Source organism: Anolis sagrei, chromosome 9, assembly GCF_037176765.1.
Source record: "Anolis sagrei isolate rAnoSag1 chromosome 9, rAnoSag1.mat, whole genome shotgun sequence".
In the NCBI taxonomy this organism is placed as follows: Eukaryota; Metazoa; Chordata; class Lepidosauria; order Squamata; family Dactyloidae; genus Anolis; species Anolis sagrei.
In genome coordinates, this window is record NC_090029.1 from 4,005,441 (window position 1) to 4,032,678 (window position 27,238).

The 27,238-nt window shown below is 37.3% G+C and overlaps 1 protein-coding gene across 1 annotated transcript in view; it reads left to right on the forward strand.

Moving 5' to 3' along the window:
* ANXA2 (annexin A2) overlaps positions 1 to 23,270 on the forward strand; it is a 55,893-nt gene extending 32,623 nt beyond the window's left edge. Inside the window, exons 6-13 of the mRNA XM_067471242.1 lie at positions 6,175 to 6,265; positions 11,465 to 11,544; positions 11,652 to 11,711; positions 13,616 to 13,709; positions 16,015 to 16,110; positions 20,453 to 20,511; positions 20,664 to 20,786; positions 22,912 to 23,270. Coding sequence (XP_067327343.1) covers positions 6,175 to 6,265; positions 11,465 to 11,544; positions 11,652 to 11,711; positions 13,616 to 13,709; positions 16,015 to 16,110; positions 20,453 to 20,511; positions 20,664 to 20,786; positions 22,912 to 22,971 — 663 coding nt within the window. The 3' untranslated portion in view covers positions 22,972 to 23,270. The remainder of the gene's footprint in view (positions 1 to 6,174; positions 6,266 to 11,464; positions 11,545 to 11,651; positions 11,712 to 13,615; positions 13,710 to 16,014; positions 16,111 to 20,452; positions 20,512 to 20,663; positions 20,787 to 22,911) is intronic.
* The last annotated feature ends 3,968 nt before the right edge of the window (positions 23,271 to 27,238 follow it).

Below are 27,238 nucleotides of genomic sequence, written 5' to 3' on the forward strand. Positions count from 1 at the left end.
TTAAAATAACTCTTGAGATGTCTTCATTCCTTTATCCAATGCTGCCCTCTGCTGCCTGAGACCTGTAACTGCCCCAATTGGGATTTCTAGTAGTTTTCTCTAATGATTTGGAAATTTTTCAGTCGAGGAATTTATTTTGCACAAAACTCATCTACTATTATTTTGTGCATGGAATGGCACTTTCTGTGAAGGAACGAATGTTTTCTGTATTGAAACATACTCTGTGCAGAAAGTTTAGCTTTTTGTGCAGAAAAAGGTTTTTTCAAGTATGGTTTTCTGTGCAGAAAAAAATGTTTTCTGTGTAGAAAATTTTGCTTTCGGCAAATTATTGTTTTCTGTGCAGAAAATTCCACTTTCTGCATGGAAGGTGTTATATTCTGTGCAAAAAGTGGTGTTCTCTATGCAGAAAGTTATTTATTACTATGCAAATACTTTATGTGCAATATATAGTGTTTTTAAAGTTGTTTTTGTAATTGTGATATATGATATTTTAATGAGTGTATATGTTTTTATGGCTGGAAACCGGGCTGAGTCCCTCAATGAGGTTGAGAAGCTCGGTATAGAAAACTGTGAAATAAATAAATAAATACATTTTACATTTTGCCTTTTGCTTGAACTGGATTTGGAATAATAATAAATATATAACATAATACAGTATAATACAATATAATAATATAACATAAATTTAAATATATAAATAATCTAAAACAGCAATATTATAACATAATGAATGTAAAATAATAATAAATATTGATAACTATATTGACAACAATAGTAATATACAATATAATATGAATGTAAAAGAACAAATATAAATACTCCAACTAATGATAATAAAATAATATAAATAGTCTAGAATAATAAATAAATAATCTAGAAAAATAATAATAAATATATGACATAATATTAAATAAATAAATAATAATAATAATAATAATAAATATATGACATAATAAAATAATATTATATATCATTCAATTATATATGATCATTATTGCTTATTGTTATTTATTTATATTATTTTTCTAGATTATTTATATTTATTATTCTAGATTATTTATATTATTATTAGTTTGAGTATTTATATTTAAAAATTAAAAATAAATATATAAACAATCTAAAACAATAATATTATAATAATATAATGAATGTAAAATAATAATAAATATTGATAACTAGGGGAGTATGCCTAACCAAAAAAGCCTATAACAACCCATTGATAACTAGATTGGCAATAATAGTAACATATAATACAATATGAATATAAAAGAATAAATATAAATACTCCAATTAATATTAATATAAATAATGTAATATATATACAATCATTATTATTGCTTATTGATATTTAGTTATATTATTATTATTATAGATAAATATAGATTTATATTTATTATTATTAGTTGGAGAATTTATATTTATTATTCTAGATTATTTATATTATTATATTATTATTAGTTGGAGTATTTATATTTTTATATTCGTATTATTATATTATTGTTTTAGATTATTTATTTTTATTTATTTATTTAGATTATTTATTTATTTTTAATTTTTATATTATATTATTTTATATACTGTATTATGTCATATATTTATTATTATTATTATTTTTCTAGATTATTTATATTTATTATTCTAGACTATTTATATTGTATTATTATTAGTTGGAGTATTTATATTCTTTTATATTCATATTATTTATTTTTTATTTTCATATATATTATTATTCTATATTATTTATATTTATTATTCTAGACTATATTATTATATTATTATTATTAGTTGGAGTATTTATATTTATTCTTTTATATTCATATTATTTATTTTTTATTTTCATTTTTTATTATTATTATTATCATTCTAGATTATTTATATTTATTATTCTAGACTATATTATTTTATTATTATTAGTTGGAGTATTTATATTTATTCTTTTATATTCATATTATTTATTTTTTATTTTCATATATATTATTATTATTCTAGATTGTTTATATTTATTATTCTAGACTATATTATTATATTATTATTATTAGTTGGAGCATTTATATTTATTCTTTTATATTCATATTATTTATTTTTTATTTTCATATTATATTATTATATTATATTATACTGTATTATGTCATATATTTATTTATTATTATTGTTCTAGATTATTTATATTTATTATTCTAGACTATATTATTTTATTATTATTAGTTGGAGTATTTATATTTATTCTTTTATATTCATATTATTTATTTTTTATTTTCATATATATTATTATTCTAGATTGTTTATATTTATTATTCTAGACTATATTATTATAATATTATTATTAGTTGGAGCATTTATATTTATTCTTTTATATTCATATTATTTATTATTTATTTTCATATATATTATTATTCTAGATTATTTATATTTATTATTCTAGACTATATTATATTATCATTATTAATTAGAGTATTTATATTTATTCTTTTATATTCATATTATTTATTATTTATTTTTATATTACATTATTACATTGTATTATACTGTATTATGTCATATATTTATTATTTTTTTTTCTAGATTATTAATATTATTATATTATTATTAGTTGGAGTATTTATATTTATTCTTTTATATTCATATTATTTATTTTTTATTTTCATATTATATTATTATATTATATTATAATGTATTATATATTTATTTTATTATTATTACTCTATATTATTTATATTTATTATTCTAGACTATATTATTATATTATTATTATTATTAGTTGGAGCATTTATATTTATTCTTTTATATTCATATTATTTATTTTTAATTATATTATATTATTATATTGTATTATACTGTATTATGTCATATATTTATTTATTATTATTGTTCTATATTATTTATATTTATTATTCTAGACTATATTATTATATTATTATTAGGAGTATTTATATTTATTCTTTTATATTCATATTATTTATTTTTAATTTTCATATTATATTATTATATTGTATTATACTGTATTATGTTATATATTTATTATTATTCCAAATCCAGTTCAAGCAAAAGGCGAAATATAAAATATTCCTTTCCGATTGCTCTCCGTACGTATCCCCAGCCTTCCATTTTCGCTGCGAAAACAAGAAAGTTTCCGCATCTCTTTGGCTGGGAGGCATTTCCCTTTTATCAATTATGTATCTAATTCTCAAGCCAAAGGTTGCGCTTCTTATTTCCTTTCTTCTCCCGCTCTTTCTTTACGGCATAAAGAACATGGCGTTAATTACGCCCGATTCTCTTTTCAAGGAATCGCAGCCAAAAAAAAAGAGAGAGAAAGTAACGGCTTTCTAAATGATTCCGGGTGGAACTGAATTGGAACAGAAATTAACAATCTGTTTCCTTTTCCGAGCCTTCGGCGGAAAGATCCGTTTCGATTGAACCTCGTCGGATTCGCCGGAGTTCCCAAAGAGTTTAATTAACACCTGACACCTTTTCATGTGGATTAGTAATTTCCATTATTGTATTAACAGCTTCATAATTGATTTACACTTTACGCCCGGCTAATTCCAACTTTTGAGTTCAAAGCCTCACTTCTCTATGCAGTTTTATATGCCGTCGCCGAAGACGAGCATATAAAATTAAATCTTGACTTTGATCATTTAAGAAAAGGAAAAGAGAAAAGAGACTTTGAAATACATATTTCATAATATACGTCCCTTGAACTCGGGCGGCTCGTTCCGAACGTAGGAAAGAGAGCGACGTGCCGAGCAAAACCTTATTTTTGTTCCTTCCTTCTTTGGTATTAGCAGGGATAATGAACTGCGTATCTTTCGTTATCTCGTATTGATTTCTGCTTTTTGCAAAAACACCTGTGTGCATTGCAATGGCGACAGTCTCAAAATATTGGCACTTTCCACCTGAAGTTCGTCGGCGAGAAATAATAATTCAATCTCAAACTCTTTTCTGAGCTTTGAAAGTTATTTCTCAAAAATGGATTCATTCGATGCATAGTTGCAAACGTTGAGAAGGTGGATAAAGAGAGGTGTGTCTGCACTGTCAAATTAATTCAGTCTTGACCCCACTTGAACTGCAACAATACAGAATCATGGAAGTTGTAGTTTTACCGAGTCTTTAGCATTCTCTGCTCAAGAGTGCGGGTCTCTCACCAAACAACAACTTTCGTTATTCCATACCATTGCAGTTTAAGTGGGATCAAAACAGTTAGGTGGATAATACACTGTCAGATAGGTATGCATTGACTTTAGCCCTATTGTGTAAAACCAGTTGAAAATACAGTTCTAATGGACATGTGGTCACACATCTATTGAAGGGTTAAGTGGGTGGTGATGTGGAACTTTAGCCTATTGTGTAAAACCGGTTGAAAATACAGTTCTAATGGACATGTGGTCACACACGTACTGAAGGGTTAAGTGAGTGGTGACATGGAACTTAGGCCTATTGTGCTAAACTGGTTGAAAATGGTTGAGCCACTCACCACCCACTTAAACTGGTTGAAAATACCATTCTAATGGACATGTGGTGACACACCTACTGAAGGTTTAAGTGGGTGGTGAGTGGAACTTGAGCCTATTGTGTAAAATCAGTTGAAAATACAGTTCTAATAGACATGTGGTCACACATCTATTGAAGGGTTAAGTGGGTGGTGAGTGGAACTTGAGCCTGTTGTGTTAAACTGGTTGAAAATACAGTTTTAATGGACATGTGGTCACACACCTACTGAAGGGTTAAGTGTGTGGTGATGTGGAACTTGAGCCTATTGTGTTAAACTGGTTGAAAATACAGTTCTAATGGACATGTGGTCCCACATCTATTGAAGGGTTAAGTGGGTGGTGATGTGGAACTTGAGCCCATTGTGTTAAACTGGTTGAAAATACAGTTCTAATGGACATGTGACCACACACGTACTGAAGGGTTAAGTGAGTGGTGAGTGGAACTTGAGCCGATTGTGTAAAACCAGTTGTAAATACAGTTCTAATGGACATGTTGTCACACATCTATTGAAGGGTTAAGTGGGTGGTGATGTGGAACTTGAGCCTATTGTGTTAAACTGGTTGAAAATACAGTTCTAATGGACATGTAACCACACACGTACTGAAGGGTTAAGTGAGTGGTGACATGGAACTTAGGCCTATTGTGCTAAACTGGTTGAAAATGGTTGAGCCACTCACCACCCGCTTAAACTGGTTGAAAATACCATTGTAATGGACATGTGGTCACACACCTACTGAAGGTTTAAGTGGGTGGTGAGTGGAATTTGAGCCTATTGTGTAAGATCAGTTGAAAATACAGTTCTAATAGACATGTGGTCACACATCTATTGAAGGGTTAAGTGGGTGGTGAGTGGAACTTGAGCCTGTTGTGTTAAACTGGTTGAAAATACAGTTCTAATGGACATGTGGTCACACATGTACTGAAGCTTTAAGTGGGTGGTGAGTGGAACTTGAGCCGATTGTGTAAAACCAGTTGTAAATACAGTTCTAATGGACATGTGGTCACACATCTATTGAAGGGTTAAGTGGGTGGTGATGTGGAACTTGAGCCTATTGTGTGAAACTGGTTGCAAATACAGTTTTAATGGACATGTGGTCACACACCTACTGAAGGGTTAAGTGTGTGGTGATGTGGAACTTGAGCCTATTGTGTTAAACTGATTGAAAATACAGTTCTACTGGACATGTGGTCACATACCTACTGAAGGGTTAAGTGAGTTGTGATGTTAAACTGGTTGAAAATACAGTTCTAATTGACATGTGGTCACACATCTATTGATGGCTTAAGTGGGTGGTGACATGGAACTTAAGCCTATTGTGGTAATCTGGTTGAAAATACAGTTCTAATGGACATGTGGTTGCACACCTACTGAAGGTTTAAGTGGGTGTGATGTGGAACTTGAGGGACAGACAAAAGAAGCTGAGTCATGACCATGTGACAGGCATGACGTTCTTACGCCAGGCTGTGCAGTAAAACTCTGGTGACAAGTGATAAGGACTCTGATATGCATGGATATATTTTCCTAGCTTGCCTCTGAGACAATCAGTTAAGTGCACAGTGTATTTAGGGAGGTTGTGATTGAGGAAGGAGAAAACTATAAATCATGGACTTACCCTGTCTTCAACAAAAACTGCATTTAGTTTGACCAAAAATGCATTTAATGGGTTTTTCTCATTTGTGTTTCAGGGCCTGGGGACAGATGAAGAGACGCTCATTGAGATCATTTGCTCGCGGACAAACCAGGAACTCCACTTAATCAACAGAGTTTACAAAGAAAGTAAGTTGACCCAGAAGAACATGGAAGAGGAGGTGCAGTAATGGAGTGTTTCCCTGGTCCACCGGGACCCTTCCTTATCCACATTATTGAGCCTATTGTATAAAACCAATTGAAAATACAGTTCTAATGGACATGTGATCAAACATGTACTGAAGGTTTAAGTAAGTGGTGAGTGGACCTTGAGCCTATTGTGTAAAACCGGTTGAAAATACAGTTCTAATGGACATGTGGTCACACAGCTACTGAAGGGTTAAGTGGGTGGTGATGTGTCCACAGTGTCATTGTGGAAAATATCCAGAGTGACCAAAACTTTTGACCTATTCCTTGACCGTTCTTGGGTTTGATAGAAAAAATGGTGAAGGACATTACTTGGCAAAAGGTCCCCCAATGTTGAGCTCAGTTGATGGACAATAATTCGTTTAAATGAAGGCAGATTTAGGAGACAAAGAACTGTGGCTCAGTCTTGGTTTGTTCTAACGAACCATGGTTATCCTATTCTAACTAACCATAGTTAGTTTGTTCTAACAGACCATAATTATTTTTCTAACTAACCATAGTTAGTTTGTTCTAATGACCCATAGTTTGTTCTAACGAACGATGGTTAGTTTCTTCTAATGAGTGATGGTTGGTTTCTTCTAACATACCATAGTTATCCTATTCTAACTAACCATAGTTAGTTTGTTCTAACAGACCATAATTATTTTTTCTAACTAACTATAGTTAGTTTGTTCTAATGACCCATAATTTGTTCTAACGAATGATGGTTAGTTTCTTCTAATGAGTGATAGTTGGTTTATTCTAACGTATCATAGTTATCCTATTCTAACTAACCATAGTTACTTTGTTCTAACAAACCATAATTATTTTTTCTAACTAACCATAGTTAGTTTGTTCTAATGACCCATAGTTGGTTCTAATGAACGATGGTTAGTTTCTTCTAATGAGTGATGGTTGGTTTCTTCTAACATATCATAGTTATCCTATTCTAACAACTAACCATAGTTGGTCTGTTATGACAGACCATAATTATGTTTTCTAACTAATTTATTTATTTATTTATTTCGAGGTTTTATATACCGACCCTCTCACCTTCAAAGAGGGATTCGGACCGGTTCACAACATGTGTTAACATACAAAAAATATACAATAACAACACAATGCCACTTCATTACACGATTAAAATATCAGCACCATACACATTAAAATATTAACATCCTAGTTAAAAGAGCCAAATCGTCCAACACCATCACAATCACATTCATCATCCTCCTTTCATGTGGGCAAAGAATTAAATCAGTTGTCAAATGCCGCGTTCCACAACCAGGTCTTTGTTAGTTTCCTGAACGTCATGAGGGAGGGGGCAGTTCTAATCTCTAATGGCAGGGAGTTCCAAAGTCGAGGGGCCACCATCGAGAAGGCCCTGTCCCTCGTCCCCACCAGCCGTGCTTGTGCAGGCGGAGGGACCGAGAGCAGGGCACCTCCAGACGATCTTAGTGGTCTTGATGGTTCGTAGGGGAGAATACGTTCGGAGAGGTAAACAGGGCCGGAGTCGTTTAGGGCTTTATAGGTTAACACCAGCACTTTGAATTGTGCTCGGAAGCTAATTGGCAGCCAGTGGAGTTCGAGTAACAGCGGAGTGGTGTGCTCCCTGTATCCCGCACCCGTTAGTAATCTGGCTGCCGCGCGTTGTACTTGCTGCAGCTTCCGGGCAGTCTTCAGAGGCAACCCCACGTAGAGAGCGTTGCAGTAATCTAAGCGGGATGTAACCAAAGCGTGTACTACCATGGCCAAGTCAGCCCTCCCAAGGTACGGACGCAGCTGGCGCACAAGTTTTAATTGTGCGAATGCTCCCCTGACCACCGCTGAAACCTGGGGTTCCAGGCTCAGCGATGAATCCAGGAGAACTCCCAGACTGCGTACCTGTGCTTTTAGGGGGAGTGTGACCCCGTCCAACACAGGCTGTAACCCCGTACCCTGTTCGGTCTTACGACTGACCAGGAGTACCTCTGTCTTGTCTGGATTTAGTTTCAATCTGTTGTCCCTCATCCAGTCCGTGACAGCGGCCAAGCACCGGTTCATGACCTGAACAGCCTCCTTAGTGGCAGGTGGAAATGAGTGATAGAGTTGGACATCATCTGCGTACAGATGACATCGCACCCCAAAACTCCGGATGATCTCTCCCAACGGCTTCATGTATATGTTAAACAACATAGGGGACAGTATTGAGCCCTGCGGGACTCCACAGTACAATGGCCGAGGAGTCGAGCAGGAGTCCCCTAGTGACACCTTCTGGGAGCGACCCTCGAGAAAGGACCGGAGCCACTGCAAGGCAGTACCCCCGAGACCCATTCCTGCGAGGCGTCCCAGAAGGATACCGTGGTCGACGGTATCGAAGGCCGAAGAGAGGTCCAGCAGAACTAACAGGGACACACTCCCCCTGTCCAGTTCCCGGCGCAGATCATCAACTAAGGCGACCAAGGCTGTCTCAGTACCATGTCCCGGCCTAAAGCCAGACTGTGACGGATCTAGATAGTCCGTGTCCACCAGGAATTCCTGGAGTTGCGAGGCCACCACACGTTCCAGGACTTTGCCCAAGTAGGGGAGATTGGAGACTGGCCGAAAGTTGACGAATTGAGTGGGGTCTAGTGATGGTTTTTTCAACAGCGGTTTGATGACAGCTTGTTTTAAGCTGGCTGGAATCTTGCCTTCCCGAAGGGAGGCATTAACCACCACCTTTACCCACTCTGCCAAACCCCCTCTGGCTTCTTTTACCAGCCAGGAAGGGCAGGGGTCTAGGATGCATGTGGTGGGCCTCGCCTCTCCCAGAACCCTGATGACCTCGTCGAGTTGAACAGATCGAAACGAATCCAACAAAACTGGACAAGCAGATGCTTGAGTTACATCCTCAGAGACTGCACTTAATGTGGTGTCAAAGCCCACGCGGATCAAAGCGACTTTGTCCGCAAAGTACTGAGCAAATGCTTCACAGCGCGCTGTCGAGTCGTCAGGGGACCCACTCAAGGTGGGATTCAACAACCCTCTGACTACTCGGAACAGCTCTGCCGGACGGTTCCTTGCGGACGCAATATTGGCCGAGTAGAAAGCATTTTGCGCGGCCTCTATTGCCGCGCCATACGCCCTTAGATAGAGGCGTAGGCGTGTTCGGTTTGACTCGCTGGGCTGTTTCCTCCACACGCTCTCTAGCCACCTCTTTGTTCGCTTTAGCTCCACCAGCTCCTCGTTGAACCAAGGGGCCGGTTTCGCTCGGCGACTTAAGAGGGGGCGCTCCGGAGCAATCGTGTCTATTGCCCTAGTCAACTCCCTATTCCAGTGAGCGACCAGGGCATCGACAGAATCACCATCCAAGGAAGCGGAAACATCCCCAAGAGCCATCAGGAGTCCTTCTGGATCCATAAGCCTCCTGGGGCGGACCATCTTAATGGGTCCACCACCCCTGCGGAGGTTAGAAGTTGCAGCAAGTCTAAACTTGATCAGGTGGTGGTCAGTCCATGGCAAAGGGGAGATTGATAACTCCTCCACACCGCCACCTTCTTCCCAGCCCTGACAGAAGACCAAGTCAAGTGTGTGTCCAGCACAGTGGGTAGGGCCAGATATTAATTGGGACAGCCCCATAGTTGCCATGGAAGCCATGAAGTCCTGAGCCGCTCCTGAAAGAGTGGTCTCTGCATGGACATTGAAGTCCCCCAGCACTACAAGCCGCCGGGACTCCAATGCCAGGCCCGAGACCAACTCTGCAAGCTCAGGTAGGGCGGCCGTGGTGCAGCGGGGTGGTCGGTACACCAACAACAGCCCTATTCTGTCCTGGTCTCCTAGCCTCAGGTGGACACATTCAAACAAGGTCGACTGTAAGGCCGGGCCCCTGACCAAGGAGATGGAATCTTTATAGACTATTGCAACTCCGCCTCCCCGCCCCCCGGATCTCGGTTGGTGTTGCACGGCATAACCTGGTGGGCAAAGCTGGGTGAGATTAACCCCTCCAGCCTCGTCCAACCAGGTCTCCGTGATGCACGCCAGGTCTGCCTTTTCATCCAGGATTAAATCCTGAATGGTTGATGTTTTACCATTGACAGACCTGGCGTTCAACAGCACCACCTTTAATCCGGGAGGACCGTCTACCTTGGAACCCAAGTTTACCATGTCGGGGGGACATTTTGGAATTTTTCTTAAGGTTTGCTCACGAATTGGCCGAATTGGTTTTTTAACTCTCCCTTTCCCGTATCTCCCCCTCCCCATCATCACCTCGATGGGGGCCCCCCAAGCACCGGAACTCCCTCCCTCCCTCCCCCCTCTATCATTCTCCATATCCTGGTAGTTCACTAGTGCGCTATTATATGATATGTCAATAGCCCTGGCGGTTGTTAAACCATCATTTCCGCCATTGTTGTAGTTCAATTCCTCCGCCTTATAAAACCATCTCCAATTTTCCCCGGCCATTCAACCATTGTTGGGAGTGATTATATAATACACGATGTAAAGTGCAAATGCAAAATTAAAGTGACCGCACAATAGCACCATTGACATTAGTAACTAACAGAGATCTCACCGTTAATTAAAGTGCTGGAGTGCTAACAAGTCATCTTTCATAACAGTGCAATGAGGGATTAGACTACAGAGGTATTCCTACACAGTGCAATTCTTATTGGCAAGAAATAGTTAGTTTGTTCCAATGAACCATAGTTTGTTCTAATGAACGATGGTTATTTTCTTCTAATGAGTGATGGTTGGTTTCTTCTAACATACCATAGTTATCCTATTCTAACTAACCATAGTTAGTTTGTTCTAATGACCCATAGTTTGTTCTAACGAACGATGGTTAGTTTCCTCTAATGAGTGATGGTTGGTTTCTTCTAACATACCATAGTTATCCTATTCTAACTAACCATAGTTAGTTTGTTCTGACAGACCATAATTATTTTTTCTAACTAACCATAGTTAGTTTGTTCTAATGACCAATAGTTTGTTCTAACGAATGATGGTTAGTTTCTTCTAATGAGTGATGGTTGGTTTCTTCTAACATACCATAGTTATCCTGATCTAACTAACCATAGTTAGTTTGTTCTGACAGACCATAATTATTTTTTCTAACTAACCATAGTTAGTTTATTCTAATGACCCATAGTTGGTTCTAATGAACGATGGTTTCCATTAATCCTTCCTTCTTTTCTCTCTCTCTTTAAGTGTACAAAACTGAGCTGGAAAAGGACATCATCTCAGACACATCTGGCGATTTCCGAAAGCTGATGGTTGCCCTGGCCAAGGTTGGACACTTTGGCTTTGATTTGTTGTTAAGTGGGATAAATATGTCCTTAATGTTTGTGTCCAAAATAGGTGTTTACTTGATTATTTCTGTTCTTCTTTAAAAAAGGGGAGGAGAAACGAGGATGCTTCTGTGGTGGACTATGAGCTGATTGACCAAGACGCCAGGGTAAGTTGTGCCTTATTTCTATTTTGGTCTGTTGCCCCAGATTTACCATAAAGTTGTGTTGAAGGACCAAGCAAGGACCAAGTTTGAATAATAAATAAATAAAATAAATAAATACGGAGACTTTCTGTACAGTGCAAATTATTATTTTAGTAAGAGAAGTATTGAGATCATCGAAACTTAGCTTAATGCATCTCATTCTTACTCCTTTGCTTAGCTAAAATGGATTCTCCTTCATCAGTAATCTGGAACAGAAAGATTTTCATCCTGATGTACGCAGATGATATAATGCTTTTCTCCTTCTCTCGGTTAGGTCTTAAAAATCTTCTGAAGACTTTCACTATTATTATTATTATTATTATTATTATTATTATGTTTATTATGTTTATTCATATTCCATTTTTTCTCCCCATGAGACTCAAAGTAGCTAACATTAAATGCCTTACGATGCAATTTAAAATATATTACGAGGGTTGAATGAAAAGTAATGCCTCCACCTTTGTTACTTGGGTTTGGATGGGAATATTTTAATAAATCAAACACAGAAATAATCCTTAGAATGTGCTCTTTAACTACCACTATTCACTTTCCACATAATCACTAGACAATTAGATACATTTCTGCCAACAATGAATAAGTTTTCTGAAGCCATCATGGAAAAAGTCGACACTCTGTTTCCGCAACCAGCGTCTCACAGTTCTCTCGACGTGCCCATCATGCACAGATCATCCGATAGCCAAGCAAAACAATAATGTGACCCACACGTTCTTGTGAAATTCTGATTATGCTTGAAATTTCTCTCTGAGTGATACGACAATCGTCCTGAATCAATCTGTCAATCTTTTGCTTGTGAAACTCAGTGGTTGCTGTCACAGGACGTCCAACTCTTTGTTTGTCACGCAAGTCAGATGTTCCCACCTCAACATCTTTAAACTTACTCGTCCAACGATGCACAGTACTCACATTAACACAATCACCATAAACAACTTGCATTCTTTGATGAATGTCCTTTGGGGTGACACCTTCTGCTGTCAAGAATTCAATGACTGCACGTTGCTGAAGTCACATTGACCAACAGTCTGCACAGGTTCCATACTTTGCATTTTAACAACACAGCCATTCAATGCTAAGGCTTCCCTCCAAAATGGAACTGTAGAGGAGAGTCTCCTGAACAAGCCAGTACCTGCCGCATATCAGTACTGCCATCTGTTGAGGAGTTATGAAGGTGGAGGCGTTACTTTGCACTTTAACAACACAACCGTTCAATGCTAAGGCTTCCCGCCAAAATGGAACTGTAGAGGAGAGTCTACTGAACAAGCCAGTACCTGCCGCATACCAGTACTGCCATCTGTTGAGGAGTTACAAAGGTGGAGGCATTACTTTGCACTTTAACAACACAACCATTCAATGCTAAGACTTCCCACCAAAATGGAACTGTAGAGGAGAGTCTACTGAACAAGCCAGTACCTGCCGCATATCAGTACTGCCATCTGTTGAGGAGTTACGAAGGTGGAGGCATTACTTTTCATTCAACCCTCATAATATATGACTCTTAGAACAGTATTAATCATCTTTAAGTATTCAAAACAATTCAGATTAAATCCATAAAAACATTTAAAAAAACACCAAATAGGACCTTGCCTACTGCTAAAGTGAACATCTGACAATAAATTACTCCCAAGATCAAGGTTATGGTTTTTGGGGTGATACAAATGGTCTTTAAAATTGTTGTTTGGGCTTGGCCTCATGTAAGCCGCTACGAGTCCCCGTTGGGGGAGATGGTGGCAGGGTATAAATAAAGTTTATTATTATTCTTCTTATTATTATTACTATTACTATTATTATTATTAAACTAAGATGTCATAGCACAAACTGATTCAAATATCTCGGCATCTCATTCATCCCAGGAACTGTATGACGCGGGCGTCAAGAGGAAGGGCACTGATGTTGCCAAGTGGATCAATATCATGACCGAGAGGAGCGTCCCCCACCTTCAGAAAGGTAATGGGACCCCATTCCAGCCGTTCCGGACCTTTGATAAAGAGAAAGAGAGGACAAGAGGGGCTCAAAACAAGAATGTAGCGATCTTATAGGTGTGATCTTATAGGTGTAATCCATGGCTAACGTTCTCATCTAGTTGAGTAATTCCTGGAGATGGGACTATGGGTTGGACCAAGCCATGTCTCCATTGTTCTTCCGTGCAAACTGTGGATGTTATGATTTTTTTTGAAGTTATGGGGCCCATAAGTCAAAGGCTTAGACTAAACCAGGTCCTTGTTTCAATTCTGGACATCTCTTACTAAGTTCAATCAGGTCAACAGAGGGATGTCCACATTGTACATTCATAGAGGGCTGATATCACTTGAATGTTCATCACTCCATAACAGGGGTCCCCAAACTACGGCCCGCGGGCCAGACCTGGCCCCCCGAGGGCATTTATCTGGCCCGCGGGGTGTGGAGAAGTGGCAGGCGGCGCAGGCCCAAAGCCGCGCTACCTGCCGCCTACCCAACCTTCTCCCGGCTTCAGGACGAGGGGAGACCCCGTCCTGAAGCCGGGAGAAGTCGGGACCGGCCTGGAGAGAAGGCAGGCAGCGCGGGCCCAAAGCTGCGCCGCCTGCCACCTACCCCGCCTTCTCCCGGCTTCAGGACGAGGGGAGACCCCGTCCTGAAGCCAGGAGAAGGCAGGACCAGCCTGGGGAGAAGGCAGGCAGCGCGGGCCCAAAGCTGTGCCGCCTGCCACCTACCCTGCCTTCTCTCGGCTTCAGGACGAGGGGAGACCCCGTCCTGAAGCCGGGAGAAGGCGGGACCGGCCTGCGGAGAAGGCAGGCGGCGTGGGCCCAAAGTCGCACCGCCTACCGCCTCCCCTGCCTTCTCCCGGCTTCAGGACAAGGGGAGACCCCGTCCTGAAGCCGGGAGAAGGCGGGACCGGCCTGCGGAGAAGGCAGGCGGCGTGGGCCCAAAGTCGCACCGCCTACCGCCTCCCCTGCCTTCTCCCGGCTTCAGGACAAGGGGAGATTCCGTCCTGAAGCCGGGAGAAGGCGGGGCTGACCTGGGGAGAAGTCAGGCAGCGCAGGCCCAATGCTGTGCCGCCTACCGCCTCCCCCGCCTTCTCCCGGCTTCAGGACGAGGGGAGACCCTTTCCTGAAGCCGGGAGAAGTCGGGACCAGCCTGGGGAGAAGTCAGTCGGCGCGGGCCCAAAGCCGCGCGCCGCCTGCTGCCTCCCCTGCCTTCTCCCGGCTTCAGGACGAGGGGAAACCCCGTCCTGAAGCCGGGAGAACGTGGGGCTGGCCTGGGGAGAAGGCAAGTGGCATGGGCCCAAAGCCGCACCGCCTGCTGCCTCCCCCGCCTTCTCCAGCTTCAGGACGAGGGAAGACCCTGTCCTGAAGCCGGGAGAAGGCGGGGTTGGCCTGGGAAGAGGGCAGGGGGCACAGGCCCAAAGCCGTACCACCTGCCGCCACCCCCGCCTTCTCCCGGCTTCAGGACGAGGGGAAAACCCGTCCTGAAGCCGGGAGAACGTGGGGCTGGCCTGGGGAGAAGGCAGGTGGCATGGGCCCAAAGCCGCGCCGCCTGCTGCCTCCCCCGCCTTCTCCCGGCTTCAGGACGAGGGGAGACCCCGTCCTGAAGCTGGGAGAACACGGGGCCAGCCTGGGGAGAGGGCGGGCGGCGCGTGTCATGGGCGTTCTGTGTGGGAAGTTTTGCGCAGTTCTATCATTGGTGGGGTTCAGAATGCTCTTTGATTGTTGGTGAACGATAAATCCTGGTAACTACAACTCCCAAATGTCAAGGTCTATTTCCCCCAAACTCCATCTGCTGGATGGCCATCTTTCAGGGGTGATTTGAAAGCAATATTCCTACTTCTTGGCAGAATGGGGTTGGACTGGATGGCCCAGGAGGTCTCTCCCAACTCTTTGATTCTATGATTCTATGAACTACAACTCCCAAATGACAAAATCTCTCTCCCCCCAACCCCACCCGTATTCAAATTTGGGCATATCGGGCATTTGTGCCAAATTTGGTTCAATGAATACAACCTGCATATCAGATATTGACATTACGATTCATAACAGGAGCAACGTTACAATTATGAAGTAGCAACGAAAATAATGTTATGGTTGGGGGTCACCACAACATGAGGAACTGTATTGAGGGGTTGCAGCATTAGGAAGGTTGAGAACCATTGCTCTAGAGGGTATTGGGGTCATTTTGGAGTAAAGAAATCCCTGGGGGCCCATGAAAACATAGTGCTTTGTGGACGCCTGGCTTAATCTTTGCTTGTTTCTCCTCCTTTTGTCTCCTTCCTGGACAGTGATGGAGAGGTACAAGAGCTACAGTCCTTTTGACATGGTGGAAAGCATCAAGAAGGAGGTGAAAGGAGACCTGGAAAACGCCTTCATCAATCTTGGTAAGAAAAGGAGGAAAACCAGATGATCTGACTCTCCGAAGCAAAAAGTACACCACATAACGCCATGCTGGAGGACCTAGAGATTCTGAGAGAGAACATTTCTCTAGGCATTTGTAGATCCTCCAGTTGGAATCGATTATTCATTTCCAATGGTCATGCTGGAGGACCTAAACATTCCTAGAGATGATACAACAGAAGAGATAATCACTCCATTCCTTCTCCCTTCTCTAGCCATGTGTAGGTCCTCTAACAGAGCTTGATGATAAAGTCCAACTGAAGGATCTAGAGCAGTGGTTCTCAACCTGGGGTCCCCAGATGTTTTTGGCCTTCACCTCCCAGAAATCCCAACAGCTGGTAAATTGGTTGGGATTTCTGGGAATTGTAGGCCAAAAACATCTGGGGACCCCAGGTTGAGAACCACTGATCTGGAGACTGCTAGAGAGAACATTGGTAGGTCCTCCAGATTGAGTCTGTGGTCAACTTCCAATGGAAATTGACCATAGTGTCACACTGGAGGACCTAGAGATTCCTAGAGAGAACATTAAACATTTGTAGGTCTTCCAATAGAAGAATCCTAGAGAGAGCATTAATTTAAGCATTTATTGGTCTTCCAATGGAAATTGGAGAGCTTAGAGGTTCCTAGAGAGAACATTAAGCATTTGTAGGTCCTTCAACAGAGGTTGATGATAAACTCCAACTGAAGGAACTAAGGGATTCCTGGAGACAACACTGCTCTAAGTATTTATAAGTCCTCCAGATTGAGTCTACAGCCAACTTCCAATGGAGTTTGACCATAGCATCACACTGGAGGACCTAGAGATTCCTAGAGAGAACATTAAACATTTGTAGGTCTTCCAATGGAAGAATGACTATTGAGTCATATTGGAGGTCTTAGATATCCGTAAAGAGAACATAAAGTATTTGTAGGTCCTCCAGATTGAGTCCAGATTGACCTAGGGATTCTGAGAGAGAACATTTCTCTAGGCATTTGTAGATCCTCCAGCTGGAATCAATTATTCATTTCCAATGGTCATGCTGGAGGACCTAAAAATTCCTAGAGATGATACAACAGAAGAGGTAATCACTCCATTCCTTCTCACGTCTCTAGGCATTTGTAGGTCCTCTAACAGAGCCAACTGGGTTAACTCCGGTTCTGGATCAGCTTACAGGTCTGGATCGATAGCAAATCCTAATCATCTGCTGGTTCAGGGCCCATAACCTTTTGTCAGAGTATTGAAACTTTGCCAGCGGAAGGATTGCTAGATCAGCAGACACTGTGTTTCAGAAATCAGGACTCTGCAAGCTTTTAGTTACAACAGGAAACTAAGTTTACTAGGTACACGTCCATTCATAGCAAGCAACAGACAGGAACTACAAGGCACAATAAACAGTCTCTGAACATCTGCTTATCTGACTTCTGGCTGAGACCAGATCCTCCCTCTTCTTCCCAGCCAGAGAACACATTATCTCATTTCTGTCAAGGTTACATTTTCTCTGCCTCAGCACTATGTTTTCTTAATACACAAAAGAGCAGAATAGAATCCATCTTGAAATACTTCTTAAGATCCATCTTGAATTACATAGAAACACATTGAAAAACACACATGCATAACTAAATAATCCTGACAGATAAAGTCCAACTGAAGGATCTAGAGATTGCTAGAGAGAAAATTACTCAGAATATTTGTAGGTCCTCCAGATTGAGTCAGTGGTCAACTTCCAATGGAACATTACTCTAAGCATTTGTAGGTCCTCAAATGGAGAGAATATTAAGTATTTGTACGTCCTCCAATAGAAGTTGACTATTGAGTCACATCAGGTGACCTGGAGATTCTGAGGGAGAACATTACTCTATAGTTCCTTCAATGATTGTTGACCACAACATCACACTAGAGGACACCAGGATTCCTAGGGAGAACATTAAGTATTTGTAGGTCCTCCAATGGAAGTTGAATATTGAGTCACATTGGAGATTCCGAGGGAGCACATTACTCTAAGCATTTGTAGGTCCTCAAATGGAGAGAACATGAAGAATTTGTAGGTCCTCCAATGAAAGTTGACTGTTGAGTCACATTGGAGGACCTGGAGATTCCGAGGGAGAACATTAAGCATTTGTAGGTCCTTCAATGAATGTTGACCACAACGTCACACTAGAGGACACCAGGATTCCTAGGGAGAACATTAAGCATTTGTTGGATCGTCCAATGGAAGTTGAATACTGAGTCACATTGGAGGACCTGGAGATTCCGAGGGAGAACATTAAGCATTTGTAGGTCCTTCAATGAATGTTGACCACAACGTCACACTAGAGGACACCAGGATTCCTAGGGAGAACATTAAGCATTTGCTGGATCGTCCAATGGAAGTTGAATACTGAGTCACATTGGAGGACCTGGAAATTCCGAGGGAGAACATTACTGTAAGCATTTGTAGGTCCTCAAATGGAGAGAACATTGAGTATTTGTAGGTCATCCAATGGAAGTTGACTATTGAGTTACATTGGTGGACCTGGAGATTCTGAGGGAGAACATTACTCTATAGGTCCTTCAATGAATGTTGACCACAACGTCACACTAGAGGACACCAGGATTCCTAGGGAGAACATTAAGCATTTGTAGGTCCTCCAATGGAAGTTGACTATTGAGTCACATTGGAGATTCCGAGGGAGAACATTACTCTAAGCATTTGTAGGTCCTCAAATGGAGAGAACATTTATAGGTCCTCGAATGGAAATTGACCATTAAGTCACATCAGAGGACCTGGAGATTCCGAGGGAGAACATTACTGTAAACATTTGTAGGTCCTTCAATGAAAGTTGACCACAAAGTCATAATGGAGGACACCAGGATTCCTGGGGAGAACATTAAGCATTTGTAGGTCCTCCAATGGAAGTTGAATATTGAGTCACATTGGAGGACCTGGAGATTCTGAGGGAGAACATTACTCTAAGCATTTGTAGGTCCTTCAATGAATGTTGACCACAATGTCATACTAGAGGACACCAGGATTCCTAGGGAGAACATTAAGTATTTGTAGGTCCTCCAATGGAAGTTGACTATTGAGTCACATCAGAGGACCTGGAGATTCCGAGGGAGAACATTACTCTATAGGTCCTTCAATGAATGTTGACCACAACGTCACACTAGAGGACACCACGATTCCTAGGGAGAACATTAAGCATTTGTAGGTCCTTCAATGAATGTTCACCACAACGTCACACTGGAGGACACCAGGATTCCTAGGGAGAACATTAAGTTTTTGTAGGTCCTCCAGTGGAAGTTGAATATTGAGTCACATTGGAGGACCTGGAGATTCCGAGGGAGAACATTACTCTAAGCATTTGTAGGTCCTTCAATGAATGTTGACCACAACGTCATACTAGAGGACACCAGGATTCCTAGGGAGAACATTAAGCATTTGTAGGTCCTCCAATGGAAGTTGACTATTGAGTCACATCAGAGGACCTGGAGATTCCGAGGGAGAACATTAAGCATTTGTAGGTCCTCCAGTGGAAGTTGAATATTGAGTCACATTGGAGGACCTGGAGATTCCGAGGGAGAACATTACTCTAAGCATTTGTAGGTCCTTCAATGAATGTTGACCACAACCTCACACTAGAGGACACCACGATTCCTAGGGAGAACATTAAGTATTTGTAGGTCCTTCAATGAATGTTGACCACAACGTCACACTGGAGGACACCAGGATTCCTAGGGAGAACATTAAGTTTTTGTAGGTCCTCCAGTGGAAGTTGAATATTGAGTCACATTGGAGGACCTGGAGATTCTGAGGGAGAACATTACTCTAAGCATTTGTAGGTCCTTCAATGAATGTTGACCACAACGTCATACTAGAGGACACCAGGATTCTTAGGGAGAACATTAAGCATTTGTAGGTCCTCCAGTGGAAGTTGAATATTGAGTCACATTGGAGAACCTGGAGATTCCAATGGAGAACATTAAGCATTTGTAGGTCCTTCAATGAATGTTGACCACAACGTCACACTGGAGGACACCAGGATTCCTAGGGAGAACATTAAGTTTTTGTAGGTCCTCCAATGGAAGTTAAATATTGAGTCACATTGGAGGACCTGGAGATTCTGAGGGAGAACATTACTCCAAGCATTTGTAGGTCCTTCAATGAATGTTGACCACAACGTCATACTAGAGGACACCAGGATTCTTAGGGAGAACATTAAGCATTTGTAGGTCCTCCAGTGGAAGTTGAATATTGAGTCACATTGGAGGACCTGGAGATTCTGAGGGAGTATGAAGCCAAAGAAATGTTACTTTTCCTACTAGTGTCTTATCCATAAATCTCCCATTTTCTTCTCCTTCCACAGTTCAGTGCATCCAGAACAAGCAGCTGTACTTCGCTGACCGCCTCTACGAGTCCATGAAGGTACAACCAATGACCAAAGTCCATCTGGGGTCATGATCCCTTGGGAAGGCCTCCAACCCACGTTCCATTGGAAGGAATGGGAGCCATGACTCTCTTGAGCATCATCCCTTCCAGTGGAGTTTGTGATGATTGGTCTCTTGTCTCCGTTCCAGGGCAAAGGCACCCGGGACAAGATCCTGACCCGGATCATGGTCTCCCGCGCCGAGGTTGACATGCTCAAGATTAAGAGTGAATTCAAGAGGAAATACGGGAAGTCCCTCTATTACTTCATTCAGGTGAGTCCAATGAGTTAAACCCTTGTGTCAGCAGGACTGAAGGTCGGAGATTTGAATCCGGGGAGAGCACGGATGAGCTCCCTCTGTCAGCTCCAGCTCCCTATGCAAAGGGGACATGAGAGAAGCCACCCACAAGGATGGTAAAACATCTGTGCAACATCCCCTGGGCAATGTCCTTGCAGACGGCGAATTCTCTCACACCAGAAGCAACTTGCAGTTTCTCAAGTCACTCCTGACACGACAAAAAAATAAAAATATTTTAGATTGTAATTATTTATAATTACTATTATTAGATTATTTAAATTGTAATATTAATTTAGATTGTTTATGTTTATAATATAGTATGTTTTCTGATAAATTATTTATATTATTATTATTAGATTATAGATTATAGAATGATAGATTATTTATATTTACTTATATATTATATTATTATTATTAGATTATAGATTATTAGATTATTAGATTATTTATTATTATTATTAGATTATTTATATTGTAATATTAATTTAAACTATTTATATTTACTTACATATTATAATATATTATATTATTATTAGATTATAGAATCATAAATTATTTATTATTATTATTAGATTATTTACATTATAATATTAATTTAAATTATTTATATTTACTTATAAATTATATTATAATATATTATTATTATATATCATTATTATTAGATTATAGAATCATAGATTATTTATATTTATTATTATTATTAGATTATTTATATTATAATATTAATTTAAATTATTTATTTTAACTTATATATAATAATAATAATAATAATAATAATAATATATTATTATTATTATTATTATTATTATTATTATTATTATTAGATTATAGATTCATCGAATGCTAGTGTTGGAAGAGACCTCCTGGGCCACCCAGTCCAACCCCATTCTGCCAAGAAGCAGGAATATTGCATTCAAATCACCCCTGACAGATGGCCATCCAGCCTCTGTTTAAAAGCCTCCACCATACTCCGGGACAGAGAGTTCTATATATTCTTATATAATAATAATAATAATAATAATAATAATAATAACTATTATTATTATTATTTAATAATAATAGTAATTATTATTTAATAATAATAATTAAATATTATTATTTAATATTATTATGTAATAATATTTTTAAATTTAAATAATATTAAATATTATTATTATTATTTAATAATAATTAAAAATAATAATTAAATATTATTATTTAATATCATTATTTAATAATATTTTTAAATTTAAATATTTTATTATTATTTAATAATAATAATAATTTAATATTATTATTTAATAACATCTTTAAATTTAAATAATATTAAATATTATTATTTAATAATTATTATTACTACTACTACTATTATTATTTAATAATTATTATTTAATATTATTATTTAATATTTTATTTAATAATATTTTTATTTGTAAATAATATTAAATATTATTATTTTATTATTATTATTATTATTGCCAATTAAGTTCAAGTAATACGACATTGAGTCGTCAGTGTAAAGTCAAAAATACCTATTATTATTATTTAATAATAATATATTTTAATAATATTTATATATTTATTATAATATTATATATTTATTATTTTAATATTTATTTATTTATATTTATTATTTTAGATTATTTAGGTTATATTATTATTATAATGGATATAATATTTAATAATATTTTTAATTTTAAATAATATTAAATATTATTTTATTTTTATTATTATTATTGCCAATATATTTTTAATAATATTTATATATTTATTATAATATTATATATTTATTATTTTAATATTTATTTATTTATATTTATTATTTTAGATTATTTAGGTTATATTATTATTATAATGGATATAATATTTAATAATATTTTTAATTTTAAATAATATTAAGTATTATTTTATTTTTATTATTATTATTATTGCCAATTAAGTTCAAGCAAAATGACATTGAGTTGATAGTGTAAAGTCAAAAATACCTATTATTATTATTTAATAATAATAATAATAATTATTATTATTGCCAATTAAGTTCGAGCAATACAACATTGAATCGACAGTGTAAAGTAAAAAATACCTCCCGAAATTCAATGTATTTATCTCTATCTCTTTGCAGCAAGACACCAAAGGCGACTACCAGCGGGCCCTCCTGAACCTGTGCGGCGGCGAAGACTGAAAATGGATTGAGAAGAAAAGAAAGCGACATAACGCGTGGCTTTCTTCCTCCCTTGGCTTCTCTCATCCCTTCCTTCCCTATTTTTGCAAAGCCCGAACTTTCACTAACCCGAAATTCTGTATTAATGCCTCGTTGTTGCTTTGGTAGAGATATTTTCCCCTTTCTGCGCAGCTTTCTCCGCAACTTGCTGCAGCAACGTAAACATTCCAAAAAAATAGGAGAAGAGAGGCCGGCAGCGTCGTCTTTGTATGGTTGACAGTATCAATAAATACGGAGTTTATACTTTACGAAAATGATAATCATCGTCGTCCACGTTGTTGGTGTCGTGTGGTTTTTTTGTATGTGCAAAACTTGCTTTTTTGGATAATAATAATAATAATAATAATAATAATAACAACAATAAATTATTATTATTATTATTATTATTATTATTATTATTATTATTATTATTATATGGTATGTGCAAAACTTGCTTTTTTGGACCTACCTTTGCCTTCAAATAATAATAATAATAATAATAATAATAATAATAATAATAATAATAATAATAATAAAACTTGCTTTTTTGGATAATAATAATAATAATAATAATAATAATAATAATAACAACAATAAATTATTATTATTATTATTATTATTATTATTATTATTATTATTATTATTATATGGTATGTGCAAAACTTGCTTTTTTGGACCTACCTTTGCCTTCAAATAATAATAATAATAATAATAATAATAATAATAATAATAATAACAACAACAACAACAAAACAACATATATTTGTATATAAATTTAATAACAATATAATATAATAATACAATAATATAATATATTTAATAAGAAGAATTTTAATAATACAGTAATACTAAAATAATATAATTGTATTATATATATATATATATATATATATATATATATATATATATATATATAATTATATACACACATACACACAATACAATATAATAATACAATAATATAATAATAATATAATAATAATAATACAGTAATACTAAAATAATATTAAAAGGTAAAGGTAATATACAGGGTTAGTCAAAATGCATAGGCCAATCTGCCATTCAATTGAATGGCTTATTGGCCTATGCATTTTGACTAACCCTGTATTATATTTGTATATAAATATAACAATATAATATAATAATAAAAAATATAATATATTTTAATAAGAAGAATTTTAAATAATAATAGTAATATAATAATACAGTGATACTAAAATAGTATAAAAAGGTAAAGGTTTCCCCTTGATTGTGTGTGTGTGTGTGTGTGTGTGTGTGTGTGTATATCACAATATAATAATATAATATATTTTAATAAGAATAATTTTTAAAATAATAATATAATAATAATATAATGATCCAATAATACTAAAATAATATAAAAAGGTAAAGGTTTCCCCTTGACATTGTATTATATATATAAACAATATAATAAAATATTTTATATATATATATATATATATATATATATATATAAAACAAAATAAAATAATATATTTAATAAGAATTTTAAAAATAATAATACAGTAATATTAAAATAATATAATTGTATTGTATATATATACACACACACACATACACACAATATAATATAATAATACAATAATATAAAAATAATGTTATAAATAATACAGTAATACTAAAATAATATAATTGTATTGTATATACACACACACACACATACACACAATATAATACAATAATACAATAATAATATAATAAAAATAATATTATAATGCAGTAATACTAAAATAATATAATATAAAAATAATATAATATAATATATAATATAATATAATAATAATATAAAAATAAAATAATAAAATAATATGAAATGGTAAAGTTTTCCTCTTTACATTAAGTCTAGTTGTGTCCAACTCTGGGAATGTGGTGCTCATCTCAATTTCTAAGCTGAAGAGCCGGCGTTGTCTGTAGACACCTCCAAGGTCATGTGGCCTGCATGACTGCATGGAGTGCCATTGCCTTCCTGCCAGAGCAGTAACTATTGATCTACTCACTTTTGCATGTTTTCAAACTGCTAGGTTGGCAGAAGCTGGGGCTAACAGCGGGAGCTCAGCACGCTCCCTGGATTCGAACCACCAACCTTTTGGTCAGCAAGTTCAGCAGCTCAGCAGTTTAACCCACTGTCCCACCTGGGGCTCCCCTAAAATAATATAATAAATATATAATAATATAGGAATAATAATAATATATAAATAAATATAATAATATATAGGAATAATAACAATCTATCTATTTATGTATATAATAAAAGTCAACGTTTGTATGCGGAGGACAAAAGTGTGGCGGGAGGAGTATGTGCCAGCGTTCTGATTGGCTGCCGCAGTGGTGCTATTTGCATATGGTCTCTGATTGGCCAGCTTCAAGAGGAGCCCCTGGTGGAGAAAAGAGTTCATGACAGAAACGGGGACATGAGAAGGAAATTTGCATATGGTCTCTGATTGGCCAGCCTCAATTCCAAGATTCCGAGATGACAAAGAGAGGAAAGGAAAAGGCCAGAGGGGACGGAGTCAGAAAACGACCAATACAGACCAAACTTGGCACACAGAGCCCCCATGACCCACTCTACATCCTACTGCAGTTTGGAGGAGGATGAACCATGGGTGATGGGACTTGCAGTAAGTACCATCACTCACATTCTGAGACCGCTATTTACCTCATCCAATGACTGATCAGGACCAAACTTGGCACACAGACCTCTCATGACTCACTTTACGTCCTGGTGTGGTTTGGCCGGGGATGAACCATGGATTATGGGACTTGCAGTACCTTTGCTCAATTCTTGAGACCACTGCAACCCTCATCCAATTACCAATAAATACCAAACTTGGCACACTGAGACTCCATGATGCACTCTACATCCTGGTGCAGTTTGGAGGAGGATGCACCATGGACGATGGGACTTGCAATACCTGCACTCACTTCCTAAGACCATTACAACTGCCAACAATGATGGATCAGGACCACAATTTACACAGAGAGCCTGCATGACCCATTCTACATCCTGGTGCGGTTTGGAAGAATTTGTCAATGGATGATGGGACTTGCAGTCACTGCACTCACTTCCTGAGACCACTGAGACCCTCGTCAATGACTGATCAAGACCAAACTTGGCACACAGAGTCCCCATGACCCACTCTACATCCTGGTGCACTTTCGAGGAGGACAGACCGTGGATGATGGGACTTCAAGTACCTACACTCCCTTCCCAAGATTGCTGCAACCCTCATCCAATGACCAATCTAGACCAAACTTGGCACGAGCCCCCTTGACCCACTCTACATCCTGCTGCAGTTTTGGAGGAGGGTTGACCATGGATGATGGGACTTGCAGTGCCTTTACTCACTTACTGAAACCGCTGCGACCCTCATCCAATTACTGATAAAGACCAAACTTGGCACACAGAGCCCCCATGACCCACTCTACATCCCGATGCTGTTTGGAGGAGGGTTGGCCATGGATGATGGGACTTCAAGTACCTTCACTCACTTCCTGAAAACAATGCCACCGTCATCCAATGACGAATAATGACCAAACTTGGCATACAGAACCACCATTGCCCACTTTCTCTAATAACCCGGGCAGCGCCGGGTCCCCAAGCTAGTCTATAAATAAATATCACAATAATAGAATAGTATTATATATTTTAATAATAACAATAACAACAATAATAATAATAATTTAATAATAAATATGTTGCAAAGGCAATCCATTCTCCAAATAACAATATAGTAAAAATATAATGAAATAATATAATAAATATAATTAAATAATAATATAATATGGTTATAATGCAATAAAATAATAATAAATTAACAATGCAATATAATAAATAATACAATATAGTAAATATAATATAGTATAATATAATAATATATTTTAATAGTCAAAATAAATGTAACAATAATGTAATATAATAAAATTAATATAATATAATAAAGCATAATAAAATATATTAAATATAATAATCAAAAATAAAATTAGTATAATGTAATAATAGAACAATGAAAATACAATATAATAATATATAATAACAAAAATATAATAAATATGAAAATAATCAATTATAATATTAATATAATTAACATAATATAGCATAATATAATAACATATTTTAATAATATATAATAGTATAGTATAATATAATAATATATTTTAATAGTCAAAATAAATATAATAATTATGTAATATAATAAAATTAATATAATACAATAAGGCATAATAAAAT